The following is a 20,006-nucleotide window of genomic DNA, read 5'->3' on the forward strand; positions in this document are numbered from 1 at the left end:
AGGGCAGGAAGGGAGCTCGGGGCTGTTCTCTAAGTCTCCGGTAGTGGCTAGGGTCTTGGGCAGATGGGTGTAGGAGCAGGGCATGGAGACTGCAGGGTCTGCTGGGGATCTTGGAGAAGGGGAACCTTCCCAGTGCGGGTGGAGGGGATCCTGCCCAATGGCCAGAATCTGGGGCCAAGTTGGGCAGGTCTTCCCCGGAATGGCTGGTACCCAGGGGTGTGATCTAGGGGCAGGCCTCTCTGGGTCTGAGCCCAGACACTCACCTCTTGTCCAGATGGGAGGTCTGGGTCAGGAAAGGAGCTTGGAGCTGGTCTCTAAATCTCAGCAAGTGGCTGGAGTCTTCAGCAGATGGTGTAGGGGCAAGGTGTGGAGATTGAAGGGTCTGCTGGGGTCTTGGAGAAGAGGAGCCTTCCCAGCAGGGGCGAAGGGGATCCTGCCCAATGGCCAGAACCTGGGGCCAAGTTGGGCAGGTCTTTTCTGGAATGGCAGGTGCCCAGGGATGAGATCTAGGGGCAGGCCTCTCTGGGTCTGAGCCTAGACACTCACCTCTTGTCCAGATGGGAGATCTGGGGCCCTGTTCTATTTTTTATTGCCATTAAAATAGACTTTTAATTCTGTGGTTTTCTGTGGTGTCTTTGCCCCTTCTGTCTCTCACAATCCTTCCTTTCCCCTCTTCCACAGGATAAGCAAACCACAGAATCAACTAATCTGGGGCTCATAGGGCCTCACAGAGCCTGAACCAATAGCCAGGGAGCTTTCATGTGACTGACCTAGGCCCTCTGCACATATACAATTGTGTATAGCTTGATCTTCTTGTTGGTCTCCTAACAGTGAAAGCAGAGACTCTCTCTCTGAATCTGTTACCTGCTTTGGGGATCCTTTTCTCCTATTGGGTTGCTTCAGCCAGCGTCAATAGGAGAGGAGTTGCCTAGTCTAAATGTAACTTGATATACCATTGCTGGCTGATATACATGAGAGGTCTGTCATTTTTTTAAGAGAAAGGAGGAATAGTGGATTGAGGGGACGAGATGAAGGAGGGGCTGGGAGGAGAAGAGGGAGTGAGGCAAAACTCTGATCAAGCTAGAAAAAAATTATTATTTAAAATAAATTGAAAAAAGAAATAGACTTTTACTATTTCATTCTTTATGTAAAATAATTTCATTATTCTAAACATCAATTTAGCTATTATACTTTAGCCCTTGGGCTCCTTTTAAGCCTCAAGAGAGAGAAAGACTTAAATTAGTGCAATTATCTTGACCAACTCAGAAAAACAACAGAAGCAGTTGAAATGTAAGGATGTCTCTTGTTTGCCAAATCAGAACACAAGATAATCAACTTTTTTTCTTCATTCATTTAGTAAGTATGATAGGACAAAAATGGAGACTATAAAATATCTTCTATTCTCACACTTTATTCTAGTTACAGACTCAATATCAAAGTTGAGAATTTCTGAATCTCTTACCTGATAGACAATGTGTTGTAATCCCCTTGTATCAAAAAAGGAAAGGGAACATCAAAGATATTTTAACCAGGGCATGCTTACAGGGGTAGACTGTGGTACTTGAGCATATTTTGCTGATGATTCTGAAAACATATCATAGAGTTCTATGGTAAGAGATTATAGTAGAGATGCAAAAAGATAAACATTAAATGAGTAAAAAGTAACTAAAATTGAACAAAGATAAGAATTATGTAATTTAAGAAGCTTTGTGTAATTTTACCAGAAAAAGAAGCAAAAATTTATACAGCAGTTAATTATAAAGTACATCAAATATTTAAAGTCAGGTAAATATATAAATGGATAAATTAAGATACATTAAGAGAGAGGGATAGAGAGAGATGGAGATGGAGTTAGGCTGATTTAAGTGAGATATGTCCTGTCACTACCACCTTTGGTTCTTGTTTTCCTTCCTAGAAGAATTCACAGTGACCGGCTCAGAGGGGCCAGTCTTGGCTCCCCTGGGTGGAACCCTTGAACTCAGTTGTCAGTTGTCTCCACCACAACCTGCACAGCACATGGAGATCCGCTGGTTCCAGAATCATTATACACAGCCAGTATACCTGTACAGGGATGGTAAAGACCTGTATGGAGAAATTATCTCTAAGTATTTGGGAAGGACAGAACTCCTGAAAGATGCCATTGGAGAAGGAAAAGTGACCCTCAGGATCCTTAGTGTGACTGTTGATGATGGTGGTCCTTATCACTGCATCTTCAAAAATGATGAACAGTTTATAGAACACATCACAGAGGTCAAGGTCACAGGTAAGCATGAGTATTTCTGAGGTTTCTATGAACCCAATCTCAATCAATCAGGGTTTGAAATCTAGGGAATTTTTCAGTGTTTCTGTGTCTAATATTACATTGTTTGATTCCCAAGATCAATTTCATGAATTTTGTTTTTCACCTAGATCAAAAATGAAATTATGGCTGTGTACACATCAAGTCTATCAGTAAATTCTGTTTCAGGTTTACAAAGATTGTCAGATTTCTAAGATATCTACAAAACACTTTTAAGTTTTTTTTTACTCTTTCAGCAATTTCTAACAACATATTAATAAAATGTGACTTTTACCAGTTACTTAAAATTTAAAATAGTTTACTTGGTGGTAATTCTTATTCTCAACTCTCCTTAAATAAATTCAATGGCTATTTAATGTGAGCTCATTTTTCCAGAATTATTGGTGCCTGCAAGTATAAAATAATTTCCCCTTTCATTCACTTAAAAACATACTGTTTTATTCCTGTGTTCCCAACCAGCTGAAAGTTCCCGGGTTGAGATTCTTGTTCACCCTCCTAATACCAAAGGTTTAATAGTGGAGTGCCACTCTGGAGGATGGTTTCCACAGCCTCTCATGGAATGGAGAGACAGCAGAGGAGAGGTCATTCAAGCTGCATCAAAATCTCATTCACAAGATGGAGACAAATTGTTCAACATGAACATGTCCCTTCTCATTAAAGACCGCTCCTTCCAGAAAGTCATTTGCTGCCTTCAGAACCCTCTGACAGGCCAAGGGGGAAGGACGAGTGTTGTCCTATCAGGTTAGTCAGAGTACTTGTTCTTCAGTATCAGCCATTGCAAGATGATTTAAAGCTAAACAATGATTTTTTTAAATTTGGTTATCAAAGCATTAGTTCTCTTTTCCACATTCACTTATTTGATTCTGCCTTCTTGATATTGGAGTTCTATGGCAATTTAAAATTTTTCTTTATTTAGGGGGATCTTATGCATGTATATAGTAAAAAACTATCATATCTCTCTCCTTTTCCCTTTCATCTCTACCACTCATATCCCCCCAACACACACCTCTCAAAACTCCATGTCCTTTTTGTTTTTGATAACCCACTATGTCCAACTAGTGTTCCCTATATGGGTATGGATATAGGGACATCCACTGGACAATGAGAAACCTGTAAGACATCACACCCTCAAAAGAGAATGAATTACTTTCTCTCAGCAACTATCTACCACAAATAGCTCTTCTTTGGGGGATGGAACCTGGAGATCACTGGCTGCATCTGTGCTGGGATTTTGACTGACTTGATCTTCTGAAGGTCTTGTAAAGCTGCTATTGATGCAATATCCATGCCATGTCCAGATGACATTTTATAGCATTTCTTCCCATCCTCTGGATCTTATATTCTTTTTGCCCCCACTTCTGAAATCTTCCTCAAGCTTTAATAATACTGGAAATAATATAGATATCATGTGTAGGGCCTGAGTATCCAGCTACTTATTCTCAGGACATTGAACATTGACTACTGCCTCTGGCCTCTGGCCGAGTTTGAAAAGAGTCTAGGACTATAGGTGTAAACATAGCTATTTAGAAGACAATTTGACAATTCAATCACTGAGAAAAATAACAATAGCAGGTTCTATACTAGTTCTTATGAGTTTATGTTTATTTTACAAATATATAAATATAAAATAAATATAGATTTATTTTGTATTTATTTTATTATTTACTATCTATGGCATATTGAAATATATAAATATTAAATGAATAAATCAGTAACTAAATATAAAAGTAGAAAAGAAATTTAGTAAAAGATGTTTATGGAAATATATGAATGGAATTTTAATTTTTGTGTAGTCAAAGTAGAAAGAGAAATCTGATGGCTGTCTTACACTAGTGGCATCAGGTGTTGTCAGACTATATAAAAGAGAATGAACAAATAAAAGAGTTGAGGGTTTTTTTGAGGAAGACACCATGGTACTGGTACCACCCAAGAAAGCTGTTGCTTTGTAAGGAATGGGGGACAGTCTTCTCATGATATAGGGTGTTTGTTGGACCTATGCTCCTGGAACTTAAGATATATTGAGAGATAGAACAACTCATAAAAAAAAAGGCCAGAGAGAGAAATTGAGTCAAGTTGATGACTGATTGCTTCATCATCACTTTTGACCATAATTATTGATGCCATCCAATTTAAGACACCATTATGCATGTTCATTTTAGTAATAGACTCCTAGAAGTTATCCATTGCTACTCTTGCCCATTATTAGATATAATCAACCAATAGGAGTAAAGAAATATTAAAACAATAGTCAGAAACCATTACTCTCTGTTAAGTCCTTGAAAATTTCCCCATTTTTTCAGAATGAAATGCCTCACAATGTCCTACAATGTATGTGCCCATTACCTCTTCTGATCTCTTCTCTTAAGAGCATCCATTGTTCATACCAATGTATTTACATGTACTCTGCTGCTTCTCAGCCATGAAGACTAATTCCTGCTCTGAGATCTTCACTCTGAATGTCTTTTACTTTCAGCATGGTCTAACTTCTACTCACTTTCCTTATTTCTTTGACTGTTCTCTACCTAACTATCAACCACCTTATTGGAGATTACTTAAATAAAAATACCTAAAAACATGTGATCTCTTTCTTCTGCACACATTGTATTCTGTTATTTTCCATTTATTATTATTTTAGCATTATTTCCTTTTAACTCACTGCATAACTTCGTTTATTGGCCCTTACTTACCTATTTATTAAAAGCATAAGAGTCCCATATTTGTTGGTTGTATATACTGTTATGTACAAACTGCTTTAAATATTGCCTATCAGATTATCTTTGAGAAAAAATAAATAATATAAATGAATTGAAATTAAACTTAAATTGTATGTTATTAACTGCCAATAATCATGAACGTGTCTGTGTTTCTATGTTTTATGATACCAATGTAAGATTGAGATGAAGGAAAATGTTTTGAAAACTCAAGAGAATTATAGGGATAACTTACCTACCACTTTATATAATTTAGTTTCTCTAAAATAGAAAAGTTAAACTTTGTACTGTAGCTGTGTCAGAAACAGGAAGATAAATAATTCTAAGATATAAAGATATAAACAAATTTTAAATAATCTATCCTCTTTCATTGTTCATACCATATGTGTTTATACATATATATGTACATACACTCTCTCACAAACAAACATATATATATATATATGATATACTATGTATAGATATACACACACATATATAACATATATATATAATGTATCTACAACACACGCATTATATTAAAACAAGAAAGAGAATAGAAGATACTTGTTATTTATTTACAACTTGAGTAAATCATGAAAAGCACATTTTATGATTCAATTCTTCCTTAAAGAAGATATGCTGTTTTATAAAACATCTTTGAAGACTAGAGTTATATCACAGTTGGTAGAGTATTTGTGTAGAATGCACAAAGCCATGGACTGAATCCCAAGCACAACATATACCAGGATTATTGGTGAGCTCCAGTAGTCCCAGTACTAGGGAGGCAGAGACAAAAGGATCAAGAGTTCAGGTCCATGCATATGTAAATTCTGTACTGCAAACTCTATGAGAACTTAAACCAAGGACTGGAAGACAGTCAGGAATGACCTAATCATGGTTCTTGAAGACCTATATTTGAGTCATAGCCAGGGGAAAGGAACACTTAGCATTGCTTCCTCCCTTTCTCCAAAGCAGCATCTAAGAGGGAGTGGGAGGGAATAAATAGGGAATATGCTTTCCACCTGACTCACACTAATTCAGGCCTGGCTTAACTTAACTCCAGACCTGTCATGCTTTTCATTGGGCCCATGATAACTTTCTCCAAAGTGTACTATATATAATATAATATGCCAGCAATATTAGATCTTGAATAGCAACATGCCCTGTAGGCATCATCAGTTGTTACTGAATGGACCCAAAGACTTGACATTTCCTACATTCCAAGATGTGTCACCATCTATTTCAGGTGCATATTTTTCATGGAATAAGATTTGGAAAATGATTCTGACTATAATATTACTTGTGATGGTGATCTCCATCATGGTTTCCAGTATTCAGCTACATCCCAGAAGTAAGTGTAAGTAGGGCTGGAGGATGAGAGATGCAAAGTGGGAAAGTGGGTGGGGGGTGACTAAAGCTGAATGAACATTGATTCCCAAGTCTCTCTGTTTAGAATACTGTAATGCCTTGTGTCATCAGTTAGATGTGTGGCTTTAGTTATTCCTTGGTCCTAGATTGTCTTATTGTTCTACCAGAGCTGTAAACAATACTGTTTTTAAAACTTGGGTTTCCAGACCCAAAAATCTGTTGGGATTTTTTTTGTCCTATTATGATAGAGACCCAAATTAACCTGGAGAACTTTCTAAAACTTAATGACATTTTCATGAATTTGTCACTTCACTTCTTCAAGGATGCAATGATATTTTTGCAGTAATAGTATGTTCTCAAATGTACATGGTAAAATGACTACACAGAGGTCCCTTTTCACAGCAAAGGGAGAATGGAGGACATAGGAGGGGTACAAATTGTGACATCTGGTAGTTTACCTATGATAGAAAACAAAGTTTGCATCTGTTCTCAACTGTGCTACACTCAGGAGAAAGTAGAAGGATATATATATATATATATATTTCACAAAACATTTCATTAGATTTAAGGATGCTCTCAATTTAAAAAGCCTTAAATTCAGATTCATTTTGGAAAAACACAATTAGGCATCCTAGATCTCCTTATATAAGTAGTTTAGCCATCAGATAAAGATTTCAGTCTTAGTGGTCTTACACTTAGCGGTCTTTCTCAAATTCTGCTGACATTGAAAACTGCTATTCTAGCCTGAGCTTGCTAGCATACTCAAGTAGCTTTTATTTTCTATCACTGCATCTAAGGGATATAGGGAAGTATACGTGAAAGACATGTGGCCAAGACTAACCACAAATTTATTATTCCTGAGGATGACCTTGAATTTGTTTTGTTTTCTTCAACCTCCCTAACACTAGGATTATAAATATGTGCTGCAAACGTAATTTTAAACAATACAAGGAATGGATCCCAGTGCTTTTTATATTGCAAGCACACACTCTATCAACAGAGCTACATCTGTAGCCTGTTACCACATTCTTTAAAAGTCTAGTTATAAGGATAAATATTTAGAATGTTTTTAGAGGTTATGTAGGTTTAATTAGTAATGTAAGTTTTAGGTTCTCCTTCAAGGTCCATGATTTCACTACTCTTGGATGCTTGGCTAGGATTCCAGGACCAGACACAATTCTATCTTTTTGAGCAGATCTTAAGTTCAGTTACAGAGTTGTTCATTTCCACTAAGGCATGCATGCCAGTATTGCAGCCTAAGGGCTCTTTTGCCATATGCATATATATTTATATGTATATACATATATATATGTAACAACAATTAAAAAGTAGGCCATGTATTTTAAAGAGATCAATGAGGGAGGGTAAATAGGCAAAAGTTTGGAGGGAAACTTAGAAGAGGAAAATAATATAATTATATTATCTCAAAAAAACCAATTTTTAAAATGTAGAACTGCACTACTTCTGAATGTCTCACAATTATTCAGCCATCAAGGATTAAATGTTGTTTTCTAAAGAGCTTTTGAGAGATTTACATTAAAAAAATTTCTAAACATGTCTGTTCTGTAAAAACGTGACCCTTTTATTCAACTGCTTCTCATTGGTGTACTCTGAACTCCTAACATTTTGCTAACTTTTGTATACAAGATGTTGAAGGGGTCATTTCCAAGGGTGTGATATTAATTTTATGATGATAATTATCACTCCACAGACTGACTGAAAAGAGGGGGCAAAATAAACATGAGCCCCTTTCTGCAGACTTGTTATCAGTCCAAAACTATTTCCATCCTATAAACCTTTCTGCCCTTTCCTCAAACCACCATCAGCTCTGTTCTTCAGTTCTATGCCATGCTGTGTTCTAATGAACCCAGAGAGATGACATCAGACTATATAACTCATGCATTCTTGATATATTTTACAAACTCTAGGGAATCTCTACACCATACCCAGTAATTATTAATTTCCTTCTTTAGGTAGCTTGTGCTCCTGGGATGCTCCTTGGGTGATTGGAATATTGATAATAACATTTTCAGTGTCGGTTGTTACAGCAGTTGTGGTATGGTTGCATAAGAAACAAAGAGGTAAGTACCTCTAGTAAATATTCCTTTTTCCAAATGCCTAGTCACTGGTAAGACATTTGTCTAAGCAAGAATGATGCATGTTTGGATTACAAGGCTTCTAAACTTCCTTACCTGTTCTACATTTTTGTTTGCATCCTCCTCAACTTTATAGGTGGAATGGAAGCTATATAAACAAGGTGAAGATGATAAGATGCAGTAATTCTTTATATTAATCCAGAGTTGTAGCTCCAAAGTCCAATGCAGAAGTCACAAACTTGACCTGAATTTTCAGTAGTTTTTTCATTAATTTTCTCTTGTGGGCACAGCCTAAAATCAAACCAGAGTAAAGACACAAATTCATCACTATGATTTTGTCAGAACATTGTATACAATGTTAGAATCAAGTCATAAAAAGATGAGCAGATAATTTCTTTGGTCAGAATGAAGTGTCCCTTTTATCTCTTTTCATTAAATTGTTTTAACATCTATTTTGTAAGAAATTGGTATACCAATGCTTGCTTGTTTGATTCTTAGTCTGAATATTTTGGAACATATTTTTCTATCTTTTCACTTTAGAGTGGTACATATTCTTAAAGGTAAGAAGAATATCTTTTAGATAGCAAAAAGATGAATTTTGGTTTTTGCCCATTCAACTATTCTGTTTCTGTTGGTTAAGGAGTTGAGGTCACTGATATTTGAAGTTATTAATAAAATTTGGTTGCTGTCATTGGGAGGGTTGCTGTTTGTAATCTTAGTATACTTTGTACTTCAGTAATTAAAACTTTGCTTTCTCACTTTGCTATCCTTAATTCCTCCCTTCTTTTTAAAATATTGCTTTGAGTACTCTTTGTACGGCTGGTTTGGTAGGCAAGAATTTTATTTTTCATTAATTAAATACTTTCATTTATTTTGCATCCCAACTGAAGTTTCAAACTTCAGTAGAGGCATGAATTCTTTTAGCCTGGTTAAATCATGAAAATTTTATCTTTCTCCTTCAATTATGACATATTCTTCTGGGTATAATAGTCCAGGTAAACACCTGTATTCTTTTGTAATTATGATTTTGCAGATTCTTCTAGCTTTTAAAGTATCAGTTGAGAAATCAGCTGTTATTCTGATGTGTTTTCCGTTATATATGGCTTGTGCTTTTCTTTTTCAACTTTCAGTTCCTTCTTTTTGTTAATATATTTAGTTTGTTAACTACAATACGTCATGGAGAGTTTCTTTTCTGGTCCTGTCTATTTGGTGTTCTATGTGTTTCTTGAATCTGCATGGTATGTCTTTTCTTAACTTGGTGAAGTTTTCTTTTTTGATTCAGTTGAAAATATTATCTATGCCATTGACCTGGGATTCTTTTCTTATGCTTGTAGTTTGTAAATTTGATCATTTATAGTGTCCTGATCTTCCTATATATTCCTTTCCTCTGTTTTTTAAAAATTGTTGTCTTAGTTAGGGTGTCTATTGCAATGAAGAGACACCATGAGCACAGTAACTCTTATAAAGGAAAAACATTTAATAGGGATGGCTTACATTTTCAGAGATTTAGTCTGTTATTGTTATGGTGATACATGATGGTGTGCAAGCAGACATGATGCTGGAGAAGTAGCCATGTGTCCTACATCTTATCTTGCAGGCAACAGGAAGTGGTCTGAGACACCAGGCAGTATATTGGGTATATATGAGATCTCAAATCCCACCTCCACGGTGACACAATTTCTCCAAAAAAGCCCACACCTACTCCAACAAGACCACACCTCCTAATGATACCACTCTCTTTGGGGGCTACTTTCTTTTAAACCACCACAATTGTCTTTCACTGACTGGTCCAATTCTTCTGCTTTATCTTCAAGTACTGATATTCTGACTTCTATTTGATTCAATGTCTTGCTAAGTTTTTCCCTTGAATTCTCCTCAGTATTTCTATCTCTTTATGGAATTGGGTTTTGAAAACACTCTTGTCTTCATAATTTTATTCAGTGGTTTGAATTTTCCTAAACTTCAGTTGGGAGTTTGTTTTTTCCTCTAATCAGTTCATTCAGGTGTTTGCTTGTATTCTCTTTGCAGTTTTTATATTCTTTGATCATATTTATGATCGTTAAAACTTGTGTTCTTAGTTTCATGTAGTTGATTCCCATTTGGAGGGCATAGGACTTTTCTATAAAATTCTTCTATAGAATTGGTAGACTTTGTTGAGAGGAAATATTGTCTTGATCTTTCATATTGTTTGTTTTTTGTTGTGGGACCTAGACTCAATGGTTTGTTTTATTGGCTGTGTATCTGATATGAGATGCTAGCCTACCTATGTTCCTATTGAGAAAATTTTGTTCTGCTTTTGTTGTTGCCAAGTCTTTGTTGAATTCAGGTCATGTACAAGGAGAAGCTTAGTCAGTCTTTCAGATATTCAGTGTTGAGTATTGATTGTAGATATTAGGGTGACTGTGATCCACTTGTAACCATGTGATGGATTTCTTATGAATAATGTGAAGTGTATGAGTTTATTCTAAGAAAGTCTCTTGGTGTAGTTCCCAGCTAGGCCTGGACATGGAAAGTCAGGTAGAAGAAAGGTATGGATAGATACATGAAGTTCTACTGTGTATGAGTTCTAAAAGTTGTGAAAACTCTTCTATTTCATAGTCTGCTCATCTAACAGTATTTATCATAGTTTGATTTCTGTTGCTGTATGAAAAATGATAAAAAACCAGCCAGTGGGAGGAATAGATTTATCTCATCTTGAAACTCTCATGTCACATCTATCACTGATGAAAATTAGGGCAGGCAATCAAGGCAAGATTCTGAAGGCAAAAAGTGAAGCAGAGACCATGAAGGAATGTTTCTTACTGGCTCAATTCTCAAGTATTGTTTAGCCTGCTTTCTTACACCACTCAAGTCCATTAGTGCAAGGGGTGGCACCACTGCCAGTGTGCTACACCCTCCCATATAAATCATTAATGAGGCCGGGCGGTGGTGGCGCACGCCTTTAATCCCAGCACTCAGGAGGCAGAGCCAGGCGGATCTCTGTGAGTTCGAGGCCAGCCTGGTCTACCAAGTGAGTTCCAGGAAAGGCGCAAAGCTACACAGAGAAACCCTGTCTCCAAAAACCAAAAAAAAAAAAAATCATTAATGAGAAATGGCCTAACAAAATTGCCTAAAAGCCAATCTAATGAAGACATTTTCTTAATTTAGGTTCCCTATTCCCCCAATGAACTTTGCTTCTGTCAAGTTTACAAAACATAACACCATACCAACTACACTATATATGCTACAAGCCTAAGAAATCTGAGCATACTCTGCATTGGAGAAAGGACAAAAAGGCATAATGTATCCATTTGTCCTCCAGATTCTGGAAAACCAAAACTACTCCAATGCTGATGAGTAAGAGGATGAGGTTACTCCTCCTTACAACCACATTTAGGTTTAGCCTGAAAAGCCCATCTTCATCACCATCTACTTAGCCTACAGCCTTCTTCCCACACTCACACCCTCAGAAGGTACAGAGCACTACAACCTGAGAAGTGAATCTATCCTAAGTTTGTAGTCCAGCTTTGTTTATCACCTGATACAACCATCCTAATTTTTGTAACTCTCCCTAGTTCCTGTTTCAGATGCACATTTTGAATTGGATACTTTGTGGTTGGAAGATATAAGCGTCATCCTATGTGCACTGATGGTTTCTGCCACCATGCTCATTTCTTATGTATACTTCAGATTGAGAGGTAAATGCAATGAGAAGTATTTCAACTCATAGAATGTATTTCTGAGCAATGTCAAGATATCAAAAAGCTGATACTCCTAATCACTATATCTTAGTATTTTTTTTTAAAGGAAAGCAGAAGGCATGTGTGCTCTAACCACTTTCAGGTTACAGCCTTCTCAAGTCTTCTGGGGAATACAGTTATACTAATGAATGCTGGTGCCTCACATGATAAAGACAGACTCAGGTCTGATTGCACAATGTGACAAATATATCAGGGAAATGTGGAAAGACTGCTATGTTTCATCCATTCTCTGAAGCTTTGCACAGCTTCATCCCTTTTCTTCTCAAATTTTAAAATGACAATGTCATTATATAAATCCCTCTATGAAAAACATTCAGATTTTCACAAGGCATGGACCAAGAAAATTCCCAACCTTACATTCATATCTTGGAAACATTCCCCAATTTATGTCCAAAGCTAAATGCCCTGTCTTTATTGTGCAATTTATTGTCCTTATGCAAACAGAAGGATATATCAAAATGGTAAGCCAGAATAGAAATTTTCAATGCCTATTTGTTTGATCTACCAAAAACCTACAACTGAAAAGCAATACATTAAAAATGTGCACATTATTAATTTATAATTTTTATTGCCAGTAAACTTTCCCCTCAAATAAAATGAAAAGCTTCAATGAGTTTTTATGGATGATCCAGATAAGTTATTAAACAAAATAGACTCATAGATTAAACCCCCAAAAACGATGTGCTGTACTTTCATATTTTCATCCATTGACTTGGTTTTCTATAGGATTTTTATTGAAGTTGCTGGTGTGGAGTGTGGATAAGCCAAAATGAGAATGCACCCTAAGCCCCAGCAGTACTTATCAAGTTTCAGCAGTTAGAATGTACCAATGCAAGATGTGGGCCATTATAATACAAATTAGCATTCCTGTACCCATTTAAATATTGCATTAATTGATTTTTGTTTATTTAGAATTCTGTAAAAAGAGAGTTAATGCCATATATTCATTGATTTCAACTAGATGTTATACACTGCAATGAACTGAGAACATATCTTTCTATTAATTGCTTTCAGTCTATTCTAATGTTTCTCAAATGGTTAATACAGACTTATTTAAAAATGTTAATGATGAGACAAGCAAAAGTTGAAGCTGATTAAAATTCATTGCTGATTCAAATGCCTTCAATTAGCTTTCAAATCTTCAGCATAAAATCATCCATTAGCAATAGTTAGATTAACATTTAAAAAAATACAACATATCTCCAAATATGTGTATGTTCTGTATGATTTTTATACTCATTAGGTATGATAATGCTATGTAGTCCAGGCTACTATGGGACCTACTCTGTAGTCAAAGCTGCTTTTAACTCTTGCAATTTTCCTACAACAGCCTCCCAAGTCCTAAGATTACAGGTTCATGACACCAAGTTCTAGCACTACTTTTTTTTCAGTTTTACAAGGTTTGTATTGGAACATTGGGATAAATCCTAGGGTTTCCTAAGTAGCAGAATTCTGTGTACCATTTCCCTGAAACAGTTTGGTTCTTCTCCTATGCTAAAAGGTTAATTATTATAATTCTATAATTCTCACATTTGGAAGTTACAGCAAAAGAGGATATATAAAGGTGTGTAGGGAGTTTTAGAAAATATTTTAAAAGCACACACATCCTGCATAGTTTATGGTGCCTTTCATATAAGCATCAATTTATTTTGTAATATCTTTTTCTTAGTTGTTACCTTAGGCCTGAGAATTTAGGACAGGCAGACACAGTGACAAAGAGAAAGACAGCAAATATCTATGACTCCTTTTCTCAATAAACTATTTACTCTTGTACAATCAGATCTCAAGGAGGGATGGTGAATCTGCCTGGAAAGGTGAAACAGAATAGATTTTGCCTGTGAACCGAGGCCTGGTGAGGATGGAAACAGGAAAGATGGGGTGTAGAGGGAGAGTGCTAGGAGAGATTACTGGAATCTTGGGGTACTTGTGGAGCAATAAGGAAACCTGATGCAATAGGAAGCCCATGAGGGTCACACTAGCAAAGACTCTTAGTAATTGGTGATGTGGAGCCTGAATTGGTCATCTTCTGTAACCAGGCAAAGCTTCCAGTGGTAAGACTGGGACATCAACCCAGTCCCAAAATCTTCGACTTACATTCTGTGTTATCTCCAATACATGCTGGGGTAAAAATGGCACAGAACTTGTTGGAGTTGCCAGCCAATGAGTGGACCAACTTGAGACCCATGCACAAGGAGCCTATATCTGATGCTACCTGGAGTGTAGCTGGAAGGTTTCCTGTGTCTCACCTTGGCCGCAGTCGGGACAAATCTCTCACCCACAGTCCCACAGCCTTTTATAAAATAATCATTCAGAGGCTTATATTAATTATAACTGCTTGGCCATTAGCTCAGGCTTATTACTGACTAGCTCTTACATTTAAATTAACCCATAATTTGTATTTGTGTTTAGTCATGTGATTTGGTATCTTTTCTCAGTTCTGTCTTGACATCTTATTTCCTCTGTATCTGGCTGGCAACTCCTGGCTCAGCCTTCCTCTTCCCATAATATTCCTCATCTTCTTATCCTACCTATACATCCTGACTGGCTACTGGCCAATCAGCATTTTATTTATCAACCAATGAGAGCAACACACATTTACACCATACAGAATGACATCCCACAGCACTTCCACTTTTCTGTCTAATCAAAAAGGAAGGCTTTAACTTCAACATAGTAAAATTACATATAACAAAACAGCTATCAAGCAAGAATCATAGTTATAATATCCAGTCTACTTATATTTGGCAAATTTAAAGAAAATATTCTATTTATCTTATATTTGTGAGGCCAAGGTTTCATATCTACTTTATCTCTTGTCATAACCAAGGAAAACCATAATTATAACTATCTAGTTTTCAATTACATCAACGACCTCAGAAAGACATAATATTATCTAAGTAAACAGGAAGAGCATTGTAGAAGAGCAATCTAGAATGACAGAGACAGTTGGCTACCTGGACAGTTAAACTACAAAGTTCCTCTGTAATGTTGGGGCATCCATTTTCAGCCCATAGGCCTAGTCTGTCAGTCACTTTTTTTCTTTGTGTCCTGTAGAATGTCTGGTAGTTTTTTCTGTGAAGCAGAAACCTGAAGGACCATCTTGCCTTGCAAATTTCAGTGGTCACCTTAATATAGGTCCTGGATGTTCAGATTATATGACATTTTGTCAAGCAGTCCAGGCAAGAACAGTTTCTTGCCCAATGGCTAACTTTTGCCATGAAGAAGACGTGGGGTGTCTTTGGTGCCCATCATCTTCCTTGAAGTAATTGGTACTGCCAGGAGCAGACATGTCTCATTGTCCAGAAAAGTCTTAAGTTTTTAAAACATTTTAAATGCCATATTCTGTAGGTCTTTGAAGTGTTTGAAGATTACCTGCCTAATTGAATTATATCTATTTTACCTAGAAAACTTAACTAACATGACTATAAATTTGACTATTATAGAAGACTATTTATTAATCTGTGTTTTTAAATTATCCATTACAATTTCAAATGAGCTGCACAAACATAATACCTTAAACAAGAGTAGAAGTATACATATGTTATAACTTTAAATTTGTAATAATCTAAAATCTATAGCAATATAAAACATTTTAAACAAGTTGCTCTTTAAAAGTAGGTTCAATAATCTATCCCTTCATCCTATCATATCTATAGTCTATCCTTTTTTCTTTAGAAAGATATTGATTATGACTAATAACAATTTATAATCAATCTCTAAACAAAAACAAACACCCATTATCTATTTTTGGGAATGTGGGAGTAGTATTCTAGGCAGCTTCCTGCTGATTGAGGGCACTGCATTCTTATGGGGATCGTGGAAAAATTAAGAATTGTGGTCAAGTCCTGACTGGAATAGTCTATGATGCTGTATTCTCTGAGTTGTTTGCCTTGAAGCTGTTCTAGATGTTGGATTAATTGGATACCTCTCAGGGAGTCTTTTATGAGCAAACCATATTAGCCTGGAAGCAATCCACAGGTTCTCATCTTCTGTGGAAACAAAAGCAGAACCTCTTTTCTAAAGCAACATATCTTTAGACATAAATTTTGAAATCAAGACATCTTTAAAATATACATATTGATTTAACTCAGCAGCTTTTACAATCAAATGTCTCTCTGTAGTTAAAAATCCCAAACAATATAATCTAGACTCTCTGTGTGATTTCCATATCTATGTAGCTTTTTTTAATATTACTTTTATTTTTAAAGACTTTATTTTTTAAATTTCTTTATATAACTGTCTATATTCCTTTTCCTCTCTCTTCCAAGCCTACATATATTTTTATACATATTGTAAACTGTTTAGAGGTTTATTTCATCTGAATCTGTGTTAATGTGAATCTCTTGCATTAAGCTACAGGGTGGTTAGGACAGAAGTGGCAGCCTTGTTTGTTGACTTTACCCACCCCAGCTTTTCACCATGGTGGTAGTACATTTACACCAGCTCTCGAAGCCACACATACCACCCACTCTCCGAAGCAGTGGGTCTATGCCTCCATTAAAACAGTGTGTAGCCCAGAAACCAATTTTTTTGTCTATACTAGCAAATGTTAAATCTACCACACACCACACTGTGTGGCTTGGAGATGCCTCTGTGTACTGCAGCAGGAATCTGCAGTCATGCCACTTAGCACATGGTGGCTGGTGGCTAGCTCCATCTTGTAGGCAGCTGTCAGGAGATGAGTCTGCACTGCAGTTGGCATGAGACCATGAGACTAGGAAGCCTAGTGTGGCTCTGTTTCTGTGCATTCAGAATCTTTAAGCTTTCTTACTATATGGACCAATGCCCCATGTTGGGTACTCATTGTAGCTGGAAGGTTTCTTGTGTCCCACCTGGCCCATGGTCAGGACAAATCTCTCACCCACAGTCCCACAGCCTTTTATAAAATGATCACTCAGAAGCTTATATTATTTATAACTGCTTGGCCATTAGCTCAGGCTTATTACTGACTAGCTCTTACATTTAAATTAAATCATAATTCTTATCTATGTTTAGTTGTATGGCTTGGCACCTTTTCTCAGTTCTGCCTTGTCATCTTCTTCCTCTGTGTCTGGCTGGTGACTTCTGACTCAGCCTTCCTCTTCTCAGAATTTTTCTTGTCTGCTTATCCCGCCTATACTTCCTGGCTGTCTACTGGCCATTCAGCATTTTATTTATCAACCAATCAGAACAACACACATTCACAGCATACAGAGTGATATCCCATAGCACTGGAGGGCCAAGAACCAGAGACTGGATAGCCCAGAAACCTAGGATAGAACCAAAGACAAAAAAAGAAAAAAAGAAAAGAAAAAGTCAGTGAAATGATTCCTAATGATATTCTGCTATACTCACAGACTGAAGCCTAGCCTTATTAATGTCTTAGGAAGTGAAATCCAGCAACTGATGGGAGCAGATGCACAGACTCACTGCTAAACAATATGAAGAGCTCAGGGAAGTACACAGAAATGAGGAAGAAAGATTGTAGGAGCCAGAGGGGTTGAGGACACCAGGAGGACACAGCCCACAGAAACAACTGAGAAGGACTTATAGGGGATCACAGAAACTGAAGAAACAATCATGGAGGAGCCTAGGTCCTCTGCATATATGTTATGGTTGTATACCTTGGTGTTCTTCAAGGACTCCTAATAGTGGGAGGCAGGGTTGTCTCTGACTCTTTTTGTCTGCTTTGGGAACCTTTTTACTTCTACTGGATTGCCTTGTCCAGCCCTGATAGGGTTTGTGTCTATTCTTATTGTATCTTGTTATGTTGTGTTCATTAATATGCCTGGGAGGCCTGTTCTTCTCTGAAGGGAAAGGAATAGGAATGGATATAGTGGAGAGGTGAGGTGGGAGGGGAGCTGGGAGGAGTGGAGGGAGGGTAAACTGCAGTCAAGATATAGTATATGTGAGAAGAATGAATAAATAAATAGATAAATAGATAGATAGATAGATAGATAGATAGATAGATAGATAGATAGATAGATAGAGATATATTCAAGTCCTGTCAGGCTCTTTTCTAAGATGTCCATTTTACTTGCAGATTTCTCTCTAGATGTATTTTTCTTTCATTGATTCAAACCAGGAAACTCAAGTTAATTAATGACTAAATCAAATTTGTTACCTTTGCCTTTGTAAATATCTCTGGCATTTCACGGCACATAAGTATGTTATCACCTGTGTTCTCAACTATTTTTAATTTTAGTAAGATGTGAGTTAACAGTACCTACATCAAACATTATTACCTAGACAGATTTCCTACAAAAGTTAGTAGACTAAAAATAGGATCAGATTTCTCACCCAGAATTGTGGTTACAGAGACTACAGGAAAGCATGAGCTAAAATCCCAGAGGAAAATATGGTTCTATAATTTTTATACATGTCCACATGCTTGTAGATGGAAAAGAAACACTTGCCTTTCAAATTTGCATTCTACTGTTAGGTCTTGTGGGGATCATTTTAATTCTAATACAAAGATAGAAATATCGTCAAAATATGAGTCATAGGAACAGCAAAAATGAGAGTAATAATTCACATGGCAAATAGACATAATTGCCTGAAAATAAAAGAAAATGTATGTCATTAATGAAATATAACATTTATGTCTAATAAAACATGGTAAATAAACATATAGTTTAAACAAAGCTATTTCCAAGCAAGAGAGAAAAGGATAAATTCAGCATATTCTCTTGAGTGATTTGAGAAAAGTAAGATTTTTGAGTAGAGCAAAAATGGGGTAGAGATCACTTAAGACGGGGGAAAAATATTAAGGACAATTTCATAAAGCAGCCCTAAGAGTAATGGGATTATCACTGCTTCTTGTTCAGTAGAAGAGGATAACTACTGGTTAAACAAGCTATGCTATATGCATGTGTGGAAGTATGTGTGTTAGGTATGTGTGTATACATGTTTCTGGGCAAAAGATGTCAATGTCAAGCATCTTCCTCAATCCTTTTCTACCTTATATTTTCAAACAGCATCTGTCCTTGAATCTGGAATTCTCTCATCCAGTCAGATTGGCGCCCGGAACCCATAAGGATCTTCCTCTCTCCAACTCTCCAGCACCAGAATTACAGGCTTTTGCTACTGGGTCTTGATCTGTATGCATACAGGGATTTTATTCAGCCATAAATAGAAATGAAACTAAATTTGTAAGAAAATGATAGACCCATATTAAGTGAAAAAACCCAAGTTTAAAAGGACAAATTCTATGTTTTCTCCTCTGCAGATCCTGACTTCTAATTGTTAAATACGCACATTTACATGGGAACATATATGGACAGAGGACAGGAACTAAAAAGGTGAACATGAGATGAGAGGAGAAAGACTATTTATGTGAGGCATTGGGTAATAGAGCATATTCAATATGAAAATGGAAGGAGAAATAATAAGTGTATAAGTGGGGATGATGTGAGGAATGTGGGATAAAAAAACTGGTGTGGGAGAGTCAACCAAAACCAAGCATGAGTGAAAATGTTACAAGTAACCTTTTATTTGGTAAGCTTATTAAAATATAAAAAGTTAAAATTATGCAAGCTTCAAAAAGATATATATATATATATATATATATATATAAAACAGATTAATGAAGAACTACTAAAATATTTGAGAATTTAAAACAAATATTTAAAGCTATATCCATCAATATTTTAAAATTTCTTTTGAACAGTAAAAATGGCTCATTAATATATTGACTTTGTCCATTATATAATAATTTAAGTACTATTTTATTTTTTCTATTACTTTTCATCTAACACATTTAATGAATAAAAAGAAATCATGGTGTTGAGCCAGGAGGTAGTGGTGCATGCCTTTAATCCCAGCATTCAGG

The 20,006-nt window shown here is 36.3% G+C and overlaps 1 protein-coding gene across 1 annotated transcript; it reads left to right on the forward strand.

Annotated features, from left to right (window-relative positions):
* Nucleotides 1–1,278: 1,278 nt before the first annotated feature.
* LOC114707417 (selection and upkeep of intraepithelial T-cells protein 1-like) lies at nt 1,279–19,721 on the forward strand. The gene is made up of 6 exons (XM_037202311.1): nt 1,279–2,263; nt 2,759–3,040; nt 6,239–6,343; nt 8,334–8,441; nt 12,011–12,133; nt 19,153–19,721. Exons 1-6 carry the CDS (start codon nt 1,873–1,875, stop codon nt 19,209–19,211), a joined length of 1,068 nt encoding a protein of 355 aa, XP_037058206.1. The 5' UTR covers nt 1,279–1,872; the 3' UTR covers nt 19,212–19,721.
* Nucleotides 19,722–20,006: the final 285 nt, after the last annotated feature.

This window comes from Peromyscus leucopus, chromosome 2 (assembly GCF_004664715.2).
Source record: "Peromyscus leucopus breed LL Stock chromosome 2, UCI_PerLeu_2.1, whole genome shotgun sequence".
Taxonomy (NCBI): domain Eukaryota; kingdom Metazoa; phylum Chordata; class Mammalia; order Rodentia; family Cricetidae; genus Peromyscus; species Peromyscus leucopus.

Excerpts from the sequence above, each read along its gene's own strand:
- LOC114707417 (XM_037202311.1), top strand. The coding sequence starts at position 1,873 with ATGTCCTGTCACTACCACCTTTGGTTCTTGTTTTCCTTCCTAGAAGAA. Across the intron at positions 6,344-8,333 it reads TATTCAGCTACATCCCAGAA|GTAGCTTGTGCTCCTGGGAT; the intron begins GTAAGTGTAAGT and ends TTCCTTCTTTAG. Across the intron at positions 12,134-19,152 it reads TGTATACTTCAGATTGAGAG|CATCTGTCCTTGAATCTGGA; the intron begins GTAAATGCAATG and ends ATTTTCAAACAG.